The sequence below is a fragment of the Setaria italica genome, chromosome VI (assembly GCF_000263155.2).
Source record: "Setaria italica strain Yugu1 chromosome VI, Setaria_italica_v2.0, whole genome shotgun sequence".
Classification (NCBI taxonomy): domain Eukaryota; kingdom Viridiplantae; phylum Streptophyta; class Magnoliopsida; order Poales; family Poaceae; genus Setaria; species Setaria italica.
The window spans coordinates 6,477,612-6,499,243 of NC_028455.1; the positions used below are offsets into that span (position 1 = coordinate 6,477,612).

Here is a 21,632-nt window from a genome sequence, read left to right on the forward strand (position 1 = left end):
TATAAGTAGTTTGAATTTCAAAAAATCTAAGTAAATTACAGAACAATGTCCCTTATTCAAGACCCACTTAATTAAATCTCTCTCTTGTTTATAAGGAAGACATATACATTTATGTGGACAACCATGTAGACAATTTGCTAACAAAAACATCCACAACACAGTGAATTGCCTCAAATCTCCCGAACTTTTTTTATTTCTTCACTTGTATCTTTACAATTCAACTTTACATTTCTATGTCTAGAATTAATTGGCTCGATTTTGACACCGGACGACCTTCCTCAGAAAATGATGGGGAAATTTCCACCCGACAAATGCGCGTGCACCCATGCGTGCACAGCTTCTTTGGATCGATTTTGGACCCCTTTCATTTTCACTCAATCAAGCCGTTGCCATTTTAAACAAATCCTGATACCGTGTCGTTTTCATGTTGTGCACTTTCAATTGTATATCTTGGTCATGGATTCATGATTGAACTCAAATGGAGGAAGGAACAGATAGATCAACAACCAGCTCATACACGAACAGAATAACTAATCTCCTTCACAAGATGGAATAGACCCCGTATCTAACACACCAGTGTGATGCGTCACCTAACACTAAACCTTTAGTTTGTACCTTTTTACATGTAAAGTTTGTACCATTTTCATGAACAGGAACAGACTAACGTTTACAAGAATTTCACAAGGTTATCAACCTTCTTTTCATATGTGCAAGTGTGTGTACATGTATGCAAGCAATGTGTGATAAGGTTCGGTGCTAGCTTATTACCAAATGTACAACCAGCTAGCTAGCAACGAATGAGTTTACTGGGATCAGATCAGCTATTATATACACGGAAAGCAGACACTGGGACCAAGCAAAGGCCTTTCTTCCTCAGCTCATTGTTGTCATATGCACCGTCTTCTTCTTTGATTGTCGTGTCTGTTGTTGTGTTTGCCCCATTTACATCACCAGTTGTATTCTTCTGTAAATTGAGGAGAATGTACATCAAAGTGAGATTTTGTTTTCTTTAAAATGCTCTTTTATGTGTCTTGAAGGTCAAGCTATATCAAAGACTCAAAGTAAATGACGAATCTCGTTCAATAAAATAAAGTAAATGATGAGTTTCTAACAGCTCATTGCGAAAACTTCAGTAGCCTGATTTCTCCAAAAGATTGCAAAACATGTTGCAATTAAATTTAGTGGTAGTACTCGAGGTTGGTGTTTCTGATGCGACATACCGCGAAAAAAAAAAGGAAGAAATGGAGCAGAGGCAAAAAAAAAAGTTCTGATAGATAATTGACATCACCTTAGAATGCAAAATCTCATCGCTGGGATTATTTTTCTTCTGGTGGGTGGCATCTGAATCCCTCGGCTCAATCAACTGAATCATAAAATAAAATTTACTTCCACGAGAAAATTAAGTTAAATCTCCCAAATCAAAAAGGGTCCAATTTTTTATGTGCAAAACAAATAAACACGCAAACAAAAATCTAAAGTAGCATAAGCTTGTAATTAAGCTCTAACCTTAGGGCTACTGATAGGAGATGTTGCTGTATCCTCCAAGGACTCATCATACAAGACCTTCTTCTTCTTCCTCCAACCCTCCTTGAGGCTCAACCTTCTCGACACCACCGACGGCTCGACGAGCGCCGGCAGCCGTGTGGAGGCTCCTACTCCACAATCACCACTGCATTCCGATGTAGAACGGCATCCTCCAGCATCGTCAGTTGAGAGAGCATCAGCGGAAAGACTCGCCTCCCCCTTCTGTCGCCGCTGCGTCTTCATGAAGTAGTCGATGTACGACGTCCAGCCGCTCTCCTCCTCAGAAGCGGCGGCGCTGCCGTCGCCGGAGAAGGAGCGGTTGGCCGTGGAAGAGAGCTCCTCGCCTGAATTCTCCATTGGGAAGAAGGTGCAGGTAGTAGGTTGTGAGGCTTTGAGGGGGTCAAGTGTTGCTGTCGCTTTATATACACTAAGCCAGCGGTATTGAATGGCGGTGTGACTAGCCTGTTGGACAGAAGGGGGGTTTAGAGTAATTTGTGTCGGAGAGAATTGGCTGAACAAACCACTTCTAACCAGTACAAGTATAAAAAAAATATGAAATTTGTGTTTCATATTTGCCTCAAGAACATTAATGTGTTCTTGTTCATTTAGTACTTTTGCGCAATGGATGGTATTGGATTTTTCTGAAAAATAAATTGCATGGCATGGCCGTCTAAGATTCAGAGCTCACTGTCAACGTATTCAAGATGAATATTTCATACACATAACCTTTCTAGTTTCTAACCTGCGATCGAGTGGTCATGAATGAACTCTGGTTAGCCAGAGAATGATCGATGTTACGGTACGTCGACTGCCTGACTGGGCTATGTCCAACAGTTATGGATAACCATGGTTATTCTTCCTGCCTGCAATCATTTCAAATAAAAGGAACTTGCATTTGAGTGGCCCAGATTAATCTTGACCAAGCAACTCAGTACTAGAAACTAGACTAGGGTTGGCAGCCACGCTTTTTGTGACGTGTAAATTGGAGCGGTCAAAATAATTTAAATTATCATGATTTGCTTACAAAACAGTCACGTTAATCCTAATTATCATGGCGCACTTGCATAATTGTTAATAGGAAAAAATTCTATTATCCTACCCGAGTTGTCTATTTGTGTCTATTTGACCCTTGAACAAAACTTTTGCTCAATTTACCACCCACACCCCCACCCCCAAAAACATTTCAATTGTTCTAATCTACCTTTATTGAGATTTAATCTACCTTTTGCTCAATTTGTGAGATGATAGAGGATATGATATGCATATAATATGTTTCACGAATTTTGTATATCTAGGATTAATTTAGAATTAGGTGTTCCTAATCTATGAAAATGATGATGAAAAATTCTTAATATATATTACTAACATAATATAAGTTACAATGTCCTATATATGTCAATCCAAAAAAATTGAACTAAAAACTTAAACTTTAATTGATATATGAAGAGACAAAAAATGCAAACCTCATTAGAGTGTATATTGGACTAATTGAAAAGTTCGGAGGACAAGCGGCTAAGCGCGGACGAAGTGGATTGCTCAGGGTAGTAAATGAACCTTATTAAAATAATTTGAGTTACCCTGATGACGCGCGTAGAAAAGCAACCTCAAATTCTAAAATGGTAAGCACACCGAAAACAAACCAGGTTCGGCTCCTCCATTGGCTTCGAAATGACAAGCTTGTACTTAAATTGTTGGAGGGGACGTCTCTCTCCTCCAATTTTAATAAATGATGACAATCAGAATAAGATAACTTAACAACCATATCAGGTAGGCAAATTAGTTGCCAGGTCACAATGTTACCAGAAACCCAATCAGCAATTAGACGGTGTACAATGCAACACACCTGCTCCTACAAATCAGATGCGTGCCATCTGATCGAAAGGTACACGCAGGCAAGCAAAGGAGAAATGGCCGGGGTCTTCAATTCGTGAGCTGAGATTGACATCTGAGAACGACGCAGACGACAGCAGTGACCCAAGCATCACCGGCCGGCTTTCCTCTGCAGCTGCTGCGTCACATCACATCACGCGTGCATGTGTACATGAGGAGGAGGCAGCCATGCGTGTATCGATTGCGTTGTCGTGTGACAAATCAATCATTCATGGAGAATTGCTTAGGGCCGTTTGGTTACTATGACTTAATATTTTTAGCACATGTCACATCGAATGTTTAGATACTAATTAGAAAATTAGAAGTATTAAACATAGATTATTTACAAAACCCATTACACAGCTGGAGGCTAAACGGCGAGACGAATCTATTAAGTCTAATTAGGTCATGATTTGACAATGTGATGCTACATTAAACATTTGCTAATGATGGATTAATTAGGTTTAATAGATTCATCTTGTCGTTTAGCCTCCATATGTGCAATTAGTTTTATAATTAACTCATATTTAGTCCTTGTAATTAACCTCCGAATATTCGATGTGACACAGACTAAACTTTAGCTTGAGGAACCAAACGCCCCCTTAGTTTGTCACAACTTATATATGCACTTACTTCTTCCAAACGGTTATATAAGTTCGTTAGCACATACATCTCTTATACTATCTCATGGTCATAGGTTTAGCATCATATAAAAGTATTTTCAAACATGAATCTAATGATATTTCAAATTATGTGTTTAATCTGCAAATATTTAGGTTAGTTATTAGCTACAGATTTAAAGGCTTGATGAATCTTGAGAGGCATGTACACCTTCCGAAGAGAAGAACAGAGTATTAGGCATTACATATAGACACTATTGTACACTTCAGTTGTTCTTTTCTTTGGACTACACGCCTAGACCACACCTAGTTCCAGAGAATAGGCCCAGCTCTAGAGAGAGAGAAACAAATAAAATGGGGCCAAACTATGTCACAACGAACAAAGTTGGGACATAGGACTTGATGTGTGTGCAAAACCGGAAAGTTGCAAGTGTGAAGCACGGTTGACCTTTCTGCAGGTGTATTCACGCTGAAATGGTTCTGCTGACCAGAACTGAAATGCTGCAGGGGGCTCACTCTCCAGCATTGCTTTTGCAGCTTGAAAGGCTTCCCATCACCTGCTGCATGACAACTTATCAATACCACCATTTGGACCAGCAGCCCAGCTAGGCAATAATAATGTAAATGGGCACAAGAAGAATGAGATGAAAACAACACGCCTTAAAGTACGGCAGAAGAAGGTAATAGCAAATTTTATAGAATTACATATATGTTTTACAATATTTAAAAACTATATATACTTTCAAGAACCTTTTGCGAGGAACTATTTGTTTTTATTGTTTCTTTTAGAAAAACTACAGTCTCAGTATGTTTTAAGGAGCTGGCTCACTCGATAGATACCAGACCAAAACTAAGAAAACATCTCGACACAACGGTAATTCTCTGCTGGTGTCATGATTTTCTCTACTGTTTGTCTTCCTTTCTTAATCCCTTCGTTCATGTGTAGTGTATAAAGTACCACCGCTCCCCCCCCCCCCCCCCCCAACCAAAACAAAAAACAAAAGCGCCAACTGAGCATCATATTCTTTATGACATGGGAGTAGGTGTTGTTTTTATTCATCGAGTTAGCTAAAAAACAAGATACAATATGCCAACTGAGTACATATTTATTATTTGACTTTATGATTCTTCCTTTGGTTGCTCGCCTTGAAAAATCCCAGCATATCGAAACGAACACACAGTTGATGGTGAGAATTGATTTCACTATTTCCAAGACTGACACATCATCTAGAGGGAAATGAAACCTCAAACGAAATAGCCCTTGCATTTGTGTCACTATATTTAATTCATGCATGACGTGAAATTTTTAAATTGGACACATGATCAAATGAGATAAAAAAATCTAGCTCTTATTTTTTAAAAAATATGTTTATCTAGGCTTCTCGTCCCATGCTGTGTGACAACTTGTCAACATCGAGCCCAAACAGGCAACGGGCATACGAGTAATGAAAGGACACAACACCTTAATAAAGTGCTGCTAAAAAAAGTAGTGGTAAATTAATAGAATTGACTTAATGCTTCTCAAGGAAAAGAATACTTTTAAGAACCAATTGCGATGAACTACGAGGAACCCAATTTTTATCCCTGAATATTTTTTCTAAAAAATAAAACTACACTTTTTAACAATTTAACAATTGGACTCACAGAATAGAATCAGCACCAACTATATATGAGAGGACACCAAAATATGCAAAATACCTTGATCTTGACACATAATGTTCTTTGGCTGGTCTCATGGTCATGGGGTCGTGTACTGTATATATACATGCATGCATCTCGAAGTTGAAGTACTTTTACCTTTACCTTTTGAGTATAAATTGCACCCACCTTACAACAACTTGTACGGTTGTATCATTTTGGTTTAATAAAATAGCAAAACATACAAATAGATACACATACTTGTCACTTGTGTGCATATATGGTCACATGTATATATGTTTCGTGGATGTATTTTGCCACCATGATACGTGACGTGGAGAGTTTTATGCAGGTAACCCCTACCTTTGTGTTTGTCCCTCATGTTTTTTGGACAAGTAAATATTCCAAAAAAATCTTTAACGATAGGTGACCAAGTGTAAAGTTTTTTAATCAAAGTTTAATAACAGTCTGGAGCCGATGCGTCTACTCTACGTCAGCTCTTGTTTCGGAAGTGAAAAGATTTTTTTTAAAAAAACTTTGCACGCAGTCCTTTTCTAAACTTTGATGATCTATTGTACACTTCACGCAAAAAAAAAAAACAAAGGATGTCATTTTGCATCCTACATGAACGTGGTCCGGTTGAAACTTTAGTTGTAACTATTTACGGAGTGTTATGGTGCTCCATTGGCGTTGAACACCACAAATACTAGCCTAGCTAGTGTCATTATTGTCTCTAAAAATGTCAGAGTTGAGAGTTAAACTCACTCTGAGCTGCGCACATTCTACGATTGTATTTTCTTTTTACATAACACAATATGCTCGTGTACACGCACACACACTCATCATTTTTAATACAATTGCATATCTTGTCTACTAAAGGGGTGTTTGGATACTATGTGCTAAATTTTAGCAGTGTCACATCGGATGTTCGGATGCTAATTAGGAGGACTAAACATGAGCTAATTACAAAACTAATTGTACAGATGGAGTCTAATTCGCAAGATGAATATATTAAGCCTAATTAATCCATCATTAGCAAATGGTTACTATAGCACCATATTATCAAATCATGGACTAATTAGGCTTAATAGATTCGTCTCGCGAATTAGACTCCATCTGTGCAATTAATTTTATAATTAACCTATGTTTAATACTCCTGATTAGTATCCAAACATCCGATGTGACGGGTGCTAAACTTTAGCAACCTGGAGCCAAACAGTCCCTAAGTCCACCATTACATTACTGAAATTGTAGACCTAGCGTTTCCCCATTAATATATAGCATAAGGCATGCATGAATGTGAACACAACATTTCGAAAAAAAAGAGTATAAACACAACAGACTTTTTTATTTTGAAAAAAATACTTGTTTTACGGTATCAGTCGTACTATACTTCCAGTCCAGACTACTATTCTTGATTTCTTGTAGCAGCTACACAAGTTACTATGTCTAGAACGCTAGATGCTCCTATACAAGCGTCAACCATGGCAGACGGATGGATGGATCCATCGACCCATGGATGCCGATCGATGCTCACTATATACGTACATCACTCCCATACGTGTACCCTTCCTCCCCCTCTACTCTCTCTCTCTCTCTCTCTCTCTCTCTCTCTACATACAGTATTACCTGTTTCTCTGTCTCTGTCCATGTTTTCTCTCTCTAGCTAGCGCAGTGAGGAGAGAGAGGGGGGGCGTCCAGGCGGACGGGCTGCTGCTGTGTGCGCTGTGTGTCATGCAATAACTCCACGCCGACATTGAATGCAGTTGCACCCTCTCGCTACTCTCCGCAATAACTCCGGTATTCAATACGGCACCTTCCACCCTTCCCCTCCCCACCACCACCACCACTTCGTCTTCCTCCTCCAATCCCCCCGTCTCCATCGCCGCCGCCGTCCCTTTCTCCCTCCCTCCCTCGCTGGCTAGCTCCTCCGATGTCCTCGTCTGTTCACTGAGCTCCAGTTTCCTGTTTCATCGGCCAGTGAGCTCGGGATCGACCGATCGATCGGCTCGCGCGTCTGGGGAAGAGAAGAAGATCGATAGGATATTCGGATCGGAGCTAGCCGGCGAGGTCGCGGAGGCGTAGATCCAAGCTCGGGGACGGTCGGTGGAGCGAGATGGGAAGGGGGCAGCAGCTAGGCGCGTGCATGGTGAGGTTCTAGGGTTCGTCATTCGTGGGAGAGGAGGAGGCTGGTTATGCCCGGCGGGATGATGATCCCCGGCCGGAACATGCCGACGGCGGCGGCCATGATCGGCGGCCTCGCCAGCTACGCCGCCTCCCTCGGCCAGGTAACGCAGCAATCCTTATCACCTCTATGCAAACTCTCTGCTTGGTTGTACTCGACCGCCGTGCACCGTCATCAGTGATTCAGTATGCATGTGTGTATGGTTCTATGTTTCATTTCGCTGAGACATTTTTCACGGAAAACTGCAGTACACAGTACCTGTTCTATACTGCAAGCTTAGTTTGGGCTATTTAAGGTGCTTATTTAATCTCGTCCTCGCGAACAATGATTCTGATCTGTATGTGCATGAATCTTGGAGCTAAGTGATACTTCAGTTGGTCGATCCTCTAGTTGAGAAGTCCGGTCAGCTACCCGGGTTTGAGTGCTCGACTCGTGGGTCACGTGGGTACTGTGAGAACCGGAGGAAGGATATCTTCTTCTCATGTTTTATTTTCATGAATCTGTATCTTCAATGTCAAGATTTCTTAAACGTTCTGCTCAAAAAAGTTTTCTTAAACGTTATAAACCCCTTTTCTTTTATATGTAGTACTACTAGTAGGAGGAAATGGGTGGTTTATCGTTATCCTTAAGATGAATTCCTTTATGCGGCGTATTGCTAGAAAAAGAAGGCGGTCGTTTAAGTAGAAGATAATTAAATGCCAAAAGCGGAGGAAATGGGTGGTTTATCGGTATCCTTAATATGAATTCCTTTATGCGGCGTATTGCTAAAAAAAGAAGGCGGTCATTTAAGTAGGAGATAATTAAATGCCAAAAGCGGGGCAACGTATCTCCAGGATTAATCCGCTGCATTGCATACGCTATCACTGCATTCATCACTCACCTGAAGATTGAGAAATGCGGGGTTGGTGCAGCTCTTTCTGTGTTCATACATGCTGCTGCACCAGCAGCATACCTGTACATGTTCAAGTTGGGGCATCCTTTATTTCTCAAGCAAGTGTGCTGAGCCGTGCTCTTCTTCCGGATTTAATCCCACCTTGTTCTCCAATTTAATCAGTGCTTTCTCGAATTTATTGCCCCGCCAAAGCGTACCGGAACTTCCTACAGTCTTGCAAGTCAGTACAGATGCTGGCATCTTAAACCATCCACGTTTTACTGCAAAATAAATGCGTCCGCTCCTGTTTTTATTTCTACCTAAGGTACTGTAGTACATGATGTTTGTTTACCTTCCTCTGAAACAACAATATACCTTCAGAAATTTTGTTTCAAAAAACGTAGAGGTTGAAGTTGAAGAGGTGATGTAAGATCAAGCCAAAGAACCACCAGCACACGTTTTTGATTCAATTTCATATTGGATTTTAAGTTATCTTGGTCGACTGTGCTTGAAAAGGAACTGCAGCTGACATTGCTATGTTTAATTTAGAACATGATGGATGGGCAGCATCAACTTGCGGTGATGCAGCAGCAGCAGCATCAGAACCATGGCCAACAGCAGCAACCTGTCACGAGCGAGAGTGACATGCATGGCTCACGCCACGATGAGCTGCTGATGGAGAGCAAGTCCGGCAGCGACAACATGGAGGGCGGTGCCGGGTCAGGCTCTGGTGGCGAAGAGCTGCAGGAGGAGGACCTCAGCTTGCAGCAGCCCCGCAAGAAGCGCTACCACCGCCACACCCAGCACCAGATCCAGGAGCTCGAAGCGTAAGTCCATCACTCCGTCTCATCTCAAATTCTCAATGCAGTAGCTTGTGATCCATCCGGTTTTCTCTTGAGTATTTGACGATGTTGCCATGCATGGATGATGCAGGTTCTTCAAGGAGTTCCCACACCCTGACGACAAACAGAGGAAAGAGCTGAGCCGGGAGCTGGGCCTGGAGCCTCTGCAGGTAAAGTTTTGGTTCCAGAACAAGCGCACCCAGATGAAGGTACTGGCATCATCGCTGATCATCACCTCTTTGCATTCATGCTGTGCTGCGTGCTATGTTGCTAATGACATATTTGCTTTTGCTGTTGCATGGATGGGTGCAGACGCAGCAGGAGCGGCAGGAGAACACACAGCTGCGGGCTGAGAACGAGAAGCTACGTGCTGAGAACGCACGCTACAAGGACGCACTTGCCAATGCTGCCTGCCCCAACTGTGGCGGCCCTGCCACAGCTGTCATTGGTGAGATGTCCTTCGATGAGCACCACCTCCGCATTGAGAACGCGCGCCTCCACGATGAGATCGATCGTATCTCTGCCATTGCCGCCAAGTACGTTGGAAAGCCCGTCGCCAGCCTGCTGCCCAACTCATCAAACATCTCCTCCGTTGTTGCTACTGCCGCACCTTACCCGCAGCCGCTCTCCACCCACCACATCATCCCTGGAGCAGCGGACATGTTTGGCGGCCTCCACCATCGTGGAGCTGCAGCAGGGTTTGACAAGCCTCTGGTGATCGAGCTTGCTGTGGCCGCCATGGAGGAGCTGGTCCGGATGGCCCAGCTTGGCGAGCCACTCTGGGTCCCTGCCCTGGTTGACGGCGCTGCCACTGAAACTCTCAATGAAGAGGAGTATGCTCATGGGTTCCCCAGGGGTGTGGGGCCCAAGTCACCGGAACTCCACTCGGAGGCCTCACGGGAGACTGTCGTTGTCATCATGAACCATGTCAACCTCGTCGAGATGCTCATGGATGTGGTAATCAACTTAATCAAATGAACATGCTAATTTCCTTCTAGATGCACTATACAGTGTGTTGAGATTGCTAATCAATCTGTCCATGGTGTGCAGAACCAGTGGTCGACATTGTTCTCAAGCATCGTGTCGCGGGCTGCCACGCTTGAGGTGCTGTCCACCGGTGTCGCTGGCAACTACAATGGCGCACTGCAGCTGGTAGTCTCCAAAAGTTTTAATTTTGTCCACATCAGTTTGATCTCATTGATTGTTTCTAATACGAGGTGATCGATGGATGCAGATGACAGCAGAGTTCCAGGTGCCGTCACCGCTGGTGCCGACCCGTGAGAGCCAGTTTGTGCGCTATTGCAAGCAGCACACGGACGGCAGCTGGGCAGTGGTGGATGTGTCCCTTGACGGCCTGCGTGCAGGTGGTGCAGTGGGCTTGCGTGGGCGCCGCCGCCCCTCGGGCTGCCTGATCCGAGAGATGCCAAATGGCTACTCCCGCGTGACATGGGTGGAGCATGTGGAGGCAGATGACGCGATGGTGCATGACCTTTACCGTCCACTGGTGAGCTCTGGGCTGGCGTTCGGCGCGCAGCGGTGGGCAGCTGCACTGGAGAGGCAGTGCGAGCGCCTTGCCAGCGCCATGGCCAGCGGTGTCCCTGCAGCATCCACAGGAGGTGATGCCGCAGGCGTGGTGAACTCAGCTGAGGGACGCCGGAGCATGCTCCGGCTTGCAGAGCGGATGGTAGCAAGCTTCTGTGGTGGCGTGACTGCATCAACAACGCACCAGTGGACGACACTGTCGGGGAGTGGCCCTGAGGACGTGCGCGTGATGACACGCAAGAGTGTAGATGACCCTGGCCGCCCTCCCGGCATCATCCTCAACGCAGCCACCTCCTTCTGGCTCCCTGTGCCGCCCGCACGCGTCTTCGGCTTCCTCCGCGACGACGCCACCCGCAGTGAGTGGGACATCCTGTCCAATGGCGGCGACGTGCAGGAGATGGCGCACATCGCCAACGGCCGAGACCACGGCAACGCTGTCTCACTGCTCCGTGTCAATGTATGTCATCTTGAGCTCCTGCATTAGTAGCTAATACTTGTTTCCTGCTCATTTGATCTGACGACACATTGATGCCATGGCCGTGGATGTGGAACGCAGAACGCCAACTCGAACCAGAGCAACATGCTGATCCTGCAGGAGTGCTGCACCGACAAGACAGGTTCCTACGTGATCTATGCTCCCGTGGACGTGGTGGCCATGAATGTGGTGCTCAACGGCGGGGACCCAGACTACGTGGCGCTGCTGCCATCGGGCTTTGCCATCCTGCCCGACGGTCCTGGTGCGGGCGGCGGTGGGTCTCTCCTGACCGTGGCGTTCCAGATCCTTGTGGACTCCGTGCCCACCGCCAAGCTCTCCCTGGGCTCCGTCGCCACCGTCAACAGCCTCATCGCCTGCACCGTCGAGCGTATCAAGGCCGCCCTCGCTGCTGACAACACTGCCGGCGGTGGCGCCCGACCACCACCCTATGGTTAGCACCAGTGCTTCTTCCTCACATGAATGGCTGAACTGAATTCATATCAATATCAATTTCTTCGGCCGCTGATGAATTGTTGTTTGCATTTGGTGGGTGCAGGTGATGAATGAAACTGGTGAGGGATGAAGAGCGGGTTGAATCAAAATCAAATCAGATGAAATTGAGATTTGGGAGGATCTGGCAATGCGGGGAGTCAAGAACGCACCGCGTGCTCTCCTTGCAAGGTGTTGCCTTCTGATTCAGAGGTAGTAGGCGAGGGGCGCAACACTTTGCAAGGGGGTTGGTTCGGGCATTGACTCTCTTCTTCTTTCTGTGTCCTCCCATCCGATCGACCTGCCACTCTCTCACCAGAGGTTTGTAGTAGAAGCAGTTAGACCATGCATGCGTGTCTTTTATTTGGATTCTTGGTGTCTCAAATGTGTCTGTACACCTGAGTTAATTTGACTTGACTTTGGAGATTGTTAAAGTTTGAACCGGTTAACTTGAATGTTTTTTTATCAGTATTCGTTCATTCTGTTGTAGTCCGTCCATCATTCATGGTTCCATCTTTTTTTTTCTCAAATCATGCGAAGAGTAATGTGCCTACGGTTCCTCGTTTCTGCATGGATACGTGTTCCTAAATGTCTGTGTCAACGTTCTCTGTGATTTTAGCACACTCTCCTGTGTCAACATTCTCGGTTCTTCAACTAGAAGCCTCGAATTGACTGCATGTCTGCATATATGAAATTCATGAATTCTATTGCTTCTGAAAATTGCACTGTATTAACACAGTACTAGTTCTCCTTGGGTGAAACTCCGAGTCCGTCTCTGTTCCTTTGCCGAGGGAAAATCCGGTCGAGTCCGATTTTGTGCTGGAGTTCTGAAACCGATTCGGAGTTGACACCTGAAGGGACCCCCCAAATAAAACGAGAGGCCAGGGTACGCCCTCTCCATCAACCCAAACACCACGATCAGAGCTCAGCTGATCGACAACAGCAAACCAGAACCACCGCCTACTCGAAGCAACAGCAACCATGGCACGGAGGACGACGAAGCTGCCTCAGATCGCGACGATCCTGCTCGCCGTCCTGCTGCTCCTGCCGTCGGCCGCCATGGGCAAGGCCATCGACGCCACCAAGACCCAGCGCCTCGACCTGCCCGACGGGCTGATCGGCCCCGAGAGCGTCGCCTTCGACCGCCGTGGCGCCGGGCCCTACGTCAGCATCTCTGACGGCCGCATCCTCAAGTACGCCGGCAAGAGCGTCGGGTTTACCACTTTCGCGTACAGCCCTAGCTACATCAAGAACAACTGCGACGCACCGTCTGAGCTCCCATCGGTCGCCACCGAGAGCTCGTGCGGCCGGCCGCTTGGCCTTCGGTTCCACAACAACTCTGGCGATCTGTACATCGCGGACGCATACATGGGGCTGATGCGCGTCGGGCCGAACGGTGGGGAGGCGACCGTGCTTGCCACCGAGGCCGGCGGTGCGCCGCTGCGCTTCACCAACGGGGTGGACGTCGACCAGGTCACCGGGGATGTCTACTTTACCGATAGTAGCACGACGTACACGCGGGCGCAGCATCAGATGGTCACCGCGTCGGGAGACTCGACGGGACGGATCATGAGATACAATCGACGGACTAACAAGGTGACCGTGCTCCAGTCCGGCGTGACATACCCCAATGGCATCGCTATCAGCGCCGACAGGAGCCACCTCATCGTCGCCCTCACTGGACCATGCAAGCTGATGAGGTATTGGATCCGAGGGCCTAAGGCAGGGACATCCGAGTTGTTCGCTGACCTGCCGGGATACCCGGACAATGTGAGGCCTGATGGAAAGGGAGGGTATTGGGTGGCGTTGCACCGTGAGAAGTATGAGCTCCCGTTTGGAAAGGACAGCCACTTGGTCGCTATTAGGATCGGCGCTGAAGGTGAGAAGCTGCAAGAGATGAGGGGTCCCAAGGATGTTCGGCCAACAGAGGCAGTGGAACGAGGGGACGGCAAAATTTATCTTGGATCCGTAGAGTTGTCATATGTTAGCATTGTTAGTAGTGTTTAGTTCTAGAAATAGAGTTTAATTGTATCGTATAAGCTTTGTCTTCTATTAAATGTTCTTTTGAAAGGATTATTCAAGTTCTACGAGAAATAAGTTAATGGTCATGGTTGTTACTGTACCTGTAGTTTAGTCGAGCTATATTGCAGATGTACTTGGTCTTTCATAAATGCTATAATTATATATTAATTTTAAGAACCTGAAGTGAACTATTTGCTGAAATAAGGAAGCTGGCGAAAGACTTCTTAAAAGGGTCTACGAAAACCTTGAACAAATTCTAGTAAGTTTTCATAGTGAATCAAGTTGTTTCCCTCAATTCTTTCTCCCTCGTCAGGCCAACTTTTGTTTCAAGAGACAGAGAAGTACAAACAGTTTTCAAATTATCTTCTACTTGACAGCAGCTCAGGAGCAAGAATTCTTTGTTCTGGCCTTCCTCGATTTCTTCAGTACTTGGATCAGTCCATCAGATGGGTGCCTTCCTCGATTTCTTCAGTACTTGGATACGTGAGCAATCCCTGCTTGTACAGGGACAGGGAGAGAACAGCTCAAAATGGCGGCATCACTGACTAAAGAGCATATGGAGAGAGCCTGTGGAAGAACAAATTCAGTTCAAAACTTGGCGGCATTACTGGTGCAAGTAGGAAAGGTGATTTACGATCCGTTTGAGCTCCAAACCCTTGACATGAAGTTTGGAAGGAAGTTAATCGTATACTGTAGTTGCTAATGAAAATTCAAATGGTCTCTGGTCGACCTGACCCTTGCTAATTGAGACCAGTGTGGATCATACGCGAGTTCCATACCATTCATCACAAGACCAAGTCCAGTCCTGCATCAATGGTCTTTTGAAATAATTTAATGGTCATGGTTGTCTCTATTTTTTTCTACGGAGTATTTTTTTATATTCAGAGATTTACTTGCTTGCTCCAACAGTCGAGCCCGGCCTTCTCCCAAAAATCAATGACCTTTTCGAAAAGTCCGGCAACCAGTTTGCTGCAACAGAAAAGGGCACACGAGTATAACGAGTTGACACGAGAAAATGAAGCTTTCCAGACAGCGTGGGGGCTCAACCACTGACAAAAGGTCCTCTGAATGCCTCATTGCAGTCCAAGTGCAGCGGCTGGTTCAGTAAACATGTCCGATTAGAGTACCGTCAGCTTTGTTCTGGCATGACACCCAGCTAAACAACGCAGGGAAGCTTGACTTTGGAGGCAACAAAACAAGCCCAACTTGTTCAGTTCGGCTCGACATCTCGCTTTCGTACGTGGAAGATAACCCAGCTCAAAAACTTACTCCCTCCGTTCCACGATGCAGATCATTTTGGTTTTTCTAAATTCATAATTTTTACTATGCACTTATATCTAGATTTTATTACGAAAAGATGTCGACATCAGATTAGAGTCTTTTTTGAGAGGAATCAGATTACAGTCAAGCGCGGCAACTGGCTCGGTAAACCAAGTCCAGATAAATCACCTTTACCATACCTACCCAGCAGCAACAAATCAACTGGAATGGGCCTAAAAAAAGTGATGGCTCGAGCCTTGAGGGATCAGCCGCCACTGAAAAGGTATCGGGATCAGATTGCAGTCATGCTCAGCAACTGGTAGAGCAAACAAATTTCAATTAGGTTACATTACCTACCCAGCGGCCACAAATCAAATGGAAACAGCGTCACAAAGACAGATCTTCTCAGCCATCAGAGACACTAACAAGGGAGAAAGCTTGGCATTTATTTATTCAGTTATCCACTTCAACATCATTTTCTGATACAAGGCAACAAACAATCAAACAAAGGCGCTACCAGCTACTACAATACAAGCTTCCGGGTATTATTGGTGCTTTTATATCCGAACAAAGAGCGCTACATTATTGCCGAACCCTTCAAAACTGTTGACATGCAAAGGCCTTCGTTTAGATTCTTATGGCGTTTTAGACCTCGAGGTACTTGCTGGCGGTGTGCACGTCCTTGTCTCCTCGTCCGCTGCAGTTCACCACCACCCTCACACCGTCGGGCAGGGTCGGGCAGAGCTTCTCGAGGTAGGCGAGGGCATGGGAGGTCTCCAGGGCGGGGATGATGCCCTCCAGACGAGAGACACGCTTGAAAGCTGCATGCGAGTGTCATCATGGGGTCAGATGCTGAACATAGCATTCAGGACAGAAACGTGTGGGTACACTACTGAATCAGTTGTTAAGACAATTTTCAATAGTTCAGAAAAAAAAAACAAAGCACATGTGCACATCAGCACAGGAAAAACACAGAAATGTTATTTAAACAGTTAGCATATCTCAGGAACATGACATTGGAGTCCCTGCAACGTCAACTAAATATTTAGCAATCAGTCAGTGATTGATTGCATCTTGCTGATTCTACATGTTTAAAATACTCCACATGTGATGTCTTCACTAACTAAAATTTTCCAGCATTTTGAAGCACTCCACATGGGGTGCTCTACTGACTAGCATCTTTAAAATAGTTTCAGCCACAAATGAACAAGCAGCAATGATACTGATATCACTACTGCTACTTAGCGTGTAGACCAGAATCTTGCGCCAATGGAGACCAGCAAATGTGATATATCAAGAAAATTCAGAATGTCCATGTTGTTAATTAGAACAGTTAGTCCTGATATCAGGATGTTCAAAGTTCACACCATAAACCTGTTGCTATCAGTATTTGGTAGGTGGATTGGAAATCAACTAGACCAAATTGGATTGCAAAGGATGGTAAGAGATAGCAATAAACATACCGTCCAGTGCCTCCTGATCTGTTACACTGTCGTACTCAGCACGTCCAATATCCTTCAAGAAACTGTGCTCAGGTCCAACACCAGGGTAGTCCAGCCTATGATTCAAAATAAAAAGGGTCACTTAGCCCACATGATAAGTAACAAATACAGTCTTGTGAATGTAAAAATCAAACCAACTTACCCAGCACTGATGGAGTGGGGTTCAATAACTTGCCCATCATCATCCTGCAGCAAATAGCTCATAGATCCATGGAGAACTCCAACTTCACCCTTTGTCAAAGTTGCAGCGTGCTTGTCAGTGTCAACACCATGACCAGCGGCCTCCACTCCAATCAGCCTCACATCTTGATCATCAACAAACTCGTGGAAGAGGCCCATAGCATTTGATCCACCACCAACGCAAGCAACCAACACATCAGGCTTGCCACCCCATTTGTCCATGGCCTGCCTCCGGGTCTCCTGGCCAATAACCTTATGGAACTCCCTCACCATCATTGGGTATGGGTGCGGACCAGCAACCGAGCCCAAGATGTAGTGTGTGGTCTCCACGTTAGTAACCCAGTCACGGATAGCCTCCGAAGTCGCATCCTTCAGGGTTGCTGTCCCAGAATGCACAGCCCTGACCTGTGAAAAAAAAGAAAGGAAGCAAAACAATGATGAGAAAAGTGTTCATATATCTAACAAACACTCCAACAAGAAAAGCAACAACTGTGCTGCTCACAGCCATGCTTTTCTGAATAAGTACTGCCAAAAACAACCCAAATTTAATAATCTAAGGAAAGACAGATGTTTTCACCATACCTCTGCACCAAGAAGCCTCATCCTGAAAACATTCAGGGCCTGCCTCTCCATATCCTGTGCACCCATGTAGATGATGCACTGCAGCCCAAAACGGGCGCACACCGTGGCAGTGGCAACACCATGCTGGCCAGCCCCTGTCTCAGCAATGATGCGCTGCTTCCCGAGCCGCTTGGCGAGCAAGGCCTGCGCCACGGCATTGTTGATCTTGTGCGCGCCGGTGTGGTTCAGATCCTCCCTCTTGAGGTAGATGAGCGGGCCCGTGCCGTCGGTGCGCTTGTAGTGCTCGGTCAGGCGCTCCGCGAAGTACAGGGGGCTCTCACGGCCGACGTAGTCCTTGAGGATACCGTCAAGTTCTTTCTGCAAAGCAGGAGAGCAGGGTCAGACATAGCTCTTGGGTGTCATCCGTCTATAAATATAGAAAGCAATAGCTAAATCCCTTCGTCATGGTTCGTGGGGCACAGGAATCTGATGATACAAGAGTGTCAAATTCTACCATGTTTTTTTTAAAAAAAAAACTGAAGTGGTAGATTTTACATTTCTCTGGGTGATTTTGAATCATGGCATGATTGGGTGCATTTTTCCTGCCCTTCCTGCAAATCCTCTTCAGGTAGAGGTAGGTACCTGTCCGGGACTGAAAACAGTGGAACGCTAGCTTCTACAGTAGTGTGGTGTGCGCCTACATGGGCTTGGATGGTGGAAAGGGGGTCGATGGGACCGAAAAATCAAACTCGCCCAGGGGACAAAAATCTCTCCTGCCAATTGGATGCGGCATCACGTAACGACGGGAAATCACGCATCGGGAACCATCAGCACCAGTGCTAACTTAATCTCGCGGTCAAACAACCCCCCACCAGTGAACGGTGCCCAAATCGCTCATCGAATCGGTAAAAGTGGATCTCGGAGCACCAACGGGTGCGAAACCCCCCGAATCTGAAGCCCGGCACAGAGAAGGAGGGCGTTGTCGGCGTTACCTGGAACTCCTCGTCGGTGGCGAGCGCGTGGAAGGCGTTCTCGAGCTCGGTGAGCGCGTGCATGAGCGTCTCGGGCACGTACTTGCCGCCGAACTTCCCGAACCTCCCCATCGTGTCGGGCCTCGCCATCCCCGCGACCGCCGCGCCGTTCTCCACCGCCGCCGACGGAGCCTCCGCGGCCACCGCCTTCGCCGGCCGCATTGCCGCCGCGGCCACCGCGCCCCTCCGCGATGCCGCCGACGACGCAGACGACGCGACCCTTAGCACCGCGAGCGGGGAGCGGGCGGTGGAGGATCGGGACGGGGCGGCGGCGGCGGCGGCGGCGCGGCTAGGGCTCCCGATTGCGGCGGCCATGGGTGGTAGAAATGGCAGGAGGCGGCTAATAGGGGAGATGCTGAGGCGGGGACGGGGTTGGGGGTGGTGGTCGGGGTGCAGCGGGTACCCGGCGCGGCGGGTATATATCGCGGTAGCCTTTGGAATTCCGGGGCGGGGGTAGGTGGGTCCACGGCGGCCCGGCTGGACCCGGCGCTCGCGCCACGGTCCACGCCTCGCGCGCCACCCCTGGCTGGCTCTCTGTGCGGTGCAGGTGGACCGGGTGCGGGGAGGCGGGGGCGGGGTTGACTGGGTCGGGCCGGGGCCCACCGGATCGGGGACGCTCGCGGAGCACGTGCGAGGGCGAGGCGGAGCCGCTCGTTGCCTTCCCCCCGTGCTCCTCCTTTTGCGGCTGTCCGGGCAGGGGCAATCGACCGGCCCACGTGGACCGGCCTCCGCCGCCCGCTCGGTGTCGACGGGAGGATCGGGACGGCGAGGTCGACGCCGGCGGGGATCGTCCGTTGAGATATCCGAGCGCGCGCGGTGGGTCTGTTGGTGAGATATCGATGACGACGGGGGAGGCGTTTTGCGTCACGGGTTTTAATTCCCGTTTCGCTTCTCTCTCTGCTCCTATTTGTTTCCGAGGTTCTATGCCACATTTGTTCCAGAGTTTACCTTTTGTCGTCTCCTTTTCTTTACGGTGTTTGGGCGAATTTTGATTCCATCCCTTTTAAATTCTCTTGAATTTGTACCAAACCGAATGAGCCTCTGTCGCTTCGCCGTCGCATCCAGCTTGGCAGCTTGCAAGTTGCAACCGGTTAATAAGATGGCTGGTGTGAAACTTAACTAGTCGAAGCAAGTCGTGCACTCACCTGGCCTGTCCCGAAATACAAGGGGACTGCGAGTGGTTTTCAAGGAAAAGTACGTTGCTGTACGTCACTGGTTTCATAGGTCATCTCATGCAGTGTCACGTAGAAATTTTTTTGATGATGTGGAGGAGAGAGAGCGAGGAGAGTACGTAGGATTTTTTTATGATGTGGAGGAGAGAGAAAAAGATCGTTGTTTTGCGAAACAACCGCTTCATGAGCTAAATTGTAGGACTACGAGATAACTCAACAGCCATTGTATGAGTTATTATTGTTATGCAACTCATAATATTTCCTTTTTTATATGCACAAATTAAGAAATTATATAGATCTATCAGATAATTTATAAGATAACCTATTGTACGGGTTGTTCGTCTTAAGAATACAACACGTATGAGAACGAGATTTATAAGATAACCCATGGTACGGTTCGTTGGTCTTAAGATGTTAATGTATGAGAACGAGTGTTTGTTCGTTAGAAATATCTTCGAATCGGACGTTGTGCCTCTCCAATGAACGTGAAAGCAACGGCCTGCTGCTGCTATCTGGTTGACATCGTCGCCGTGTACAGGATCGGACGGCGGTCTCGGGCCGTTCGTGAAAGCAAATATAGGAATAGACAAATATAAGTCCATAATAAGCACACATCGTAGTGTGTGTAGGAGTACACAATATCTCCACGTCATGAGAGGTGCAGGGTTAATGGCGCGTGCGTGAAAGTGACGTGGCCGTGCCTATCGCCTTCCACATCGAATCCACTGTGAAACCGATCGACACGCATGCATGATTGGCTCATCACACGATCGACGAGCAGTACTGCTGGTCCACTGTTTGTGCTTATATTACGGTGGCTGTGGTGAGCATTACTTATTATTTCTAATTAACTTGTAAGCCCCAGCTTTGACACGACGATGAGCCGGCCGCTGCGGAACGTGCCTTCGGTAGCAGATCCAAACTTCCTTTAATACTATTTAATATTTAATATTGATTGTGCAACCAATAGTACTATTTCGGTAGTAAAGAGGATCTTTAGTATCGGGTAAATAATCAGTACTAAAGGGATATTAAAAAATAAAAAAAGAAATCCGTCGATCGGAGCTCCAGCTGCACAACACCTAAGCCTCGCAAAAGCCTGTACTAAAAGCTTCCACCCGGTACTAAAGACCCTCAGGCACATTAGTACCCGTTGGAGGCTTTAACCGGTACTAATAGGGGACCTTTAGTATCAGGTGAAGCCTCCACCCGGTCTAAAGGGGTCACGAGGGCTTCTCGGGGATTGACTGTTAGACCCGATATACTCATATTAGTAACAGGTCGAAATGCAACCGGTACAAAAAAAGTCTCGGGACAAATAGTTTTCCAGCAAGGAGCCCAGAGGTTGTTTCCCGGCAAAAGCCAGCCGGCCGCTAGCCCCGGACGGAGGAGGCTGCACGTCGTCGGCGGCGCGGCGCTCGCAGCATCCACAGCTGCGGCGAGCCCACGCTGCCTGCTGCTTCCCGTTGCATCGTCGTTGGTCAAAGATGAGCAGAGATCGATGAGGCTCCGGTCCCCCGACGGCACCGTAACTAGCTAACGTTGTTGGCCTCTGGGATCTCCTAATGTTGTTTGGCTTCGGTGATCCTACACGGTCAACGACACACCTACTCCATCGCGCGATCATCAGGCACCTTGCATGTGGAAGCACAGCACGCTTACCTACCTACCCTACTGCATGTACGAACCTCGAGTGAATCTAAAATTACGTGCAGCGCACGAGATTACAGTGCGCAACGTACCCGAGGAGAGGAGATGACGTTGTTTTATACAAGTGCGCACACATGTAGTATATCCTCAGGAGGGCAGCATCGCCATCGATGATCCATCCATCCATCCATCCATCCGC

The 21,632-nt window shown here is 47.1% G+C and overlaps 4 protein-coding genes across 4 annotated transcripts; 2 read left to right on the forward strand and 2 right to left on the reverse strand.

Annotated features, from left to right (window-relative positions):
- Positions 1–479: 479 nt before the first annotated feature.
- On the reverse strand, positions 480–1,927 carry LOC101778440. Its single transcript, XM_014805401.2, has 3 exons — positions 1,507–1,927; positions 1,289–1,363; positions 480–964 (listed from the first exon to the last, which is right to left on the reverse strand). Exons 1-3 carry the CDS (start codon positions 1,879–1,881, stop codon positions 818–820), a joined length of 597 nt encoding a protein of 198 aa, XP_014660887.1. The 5' UTR covers positions 1,882–1,927; the 3' UTR covers positions 480–817.
- Positions 1,928–7,443: 5,516 nt separating this feature from the next.
- On the forward strand, positions 7,444–12,544 carry LOC101778839 (homeobox-leucine zipper protein ROC7). Its single transcript, XM_004972852.4, has 8 exons — positions 7,444–7,939; positions 9,257–9,534; positions 9,641–9,758; positions 9,862–10,506; positions 10,600–10,701; positions 10,784–11,548; positions 11,648–12,017; positions 12,123–12,544. The coding sequence occupies exons 1-8, from the start codon at positions 7,847–7,849 to the stop codon at positions 12,131–12,133; spliced, it is 2,382 nt and encodes a 793-aa protein (XP_004972909.1). The 5' UTR covers positions 7,444–7,846; the 3' UTR covers positions 12,134–12,544.
- A 445-nt stretch (positions 12,545–12,989) lies between these two features.
- LOC101772072 (protein STRICTOSIDINE SYNTHASE-LIKE 10) lies at positions 12,990–14,062 on the forward strand. The gene has a single exon (XM_004974416.2). It carries the CDS (start codon positions 13,037–13,039, stop codon positions 14,060–14,062), a length of 1,026 nt encoding a protein of 341 aa, XP_004974473.1. The 5' UTR covers positions 12,990–13,036.
- A 1,697-nt stretch (positions 14,063–15,759) lies between these two features.
- On the reverse strand, positions 15,760–18,997 carry LOC101779517 (tryptophan synthase beta chain 1). Its single transcript, XM_004972854.2, has 5 exons — positions 18,573–18,997; positions 17,602–17,958; positions 16,982–17,424; positions 16,801–16,895; positions 15,760–16,158 (listed from the first exon to the last, which is right to left on the reverse strand). The coding sequence occupies exons 1-5, from the start codon at positions 18,924–18,926 to the stop codon at positions 15,983–15,985; spliced, it is 1,425 nt and encodes a 474-aa protein (XP_004972911.1). The 5' UTR covers positions 18,927–18,997; the 3' UTR covers positions 15,760–15,982.
- Between the last annotated feature and the right edge of the window lie 2,635 nt (positions 18,998–21,632).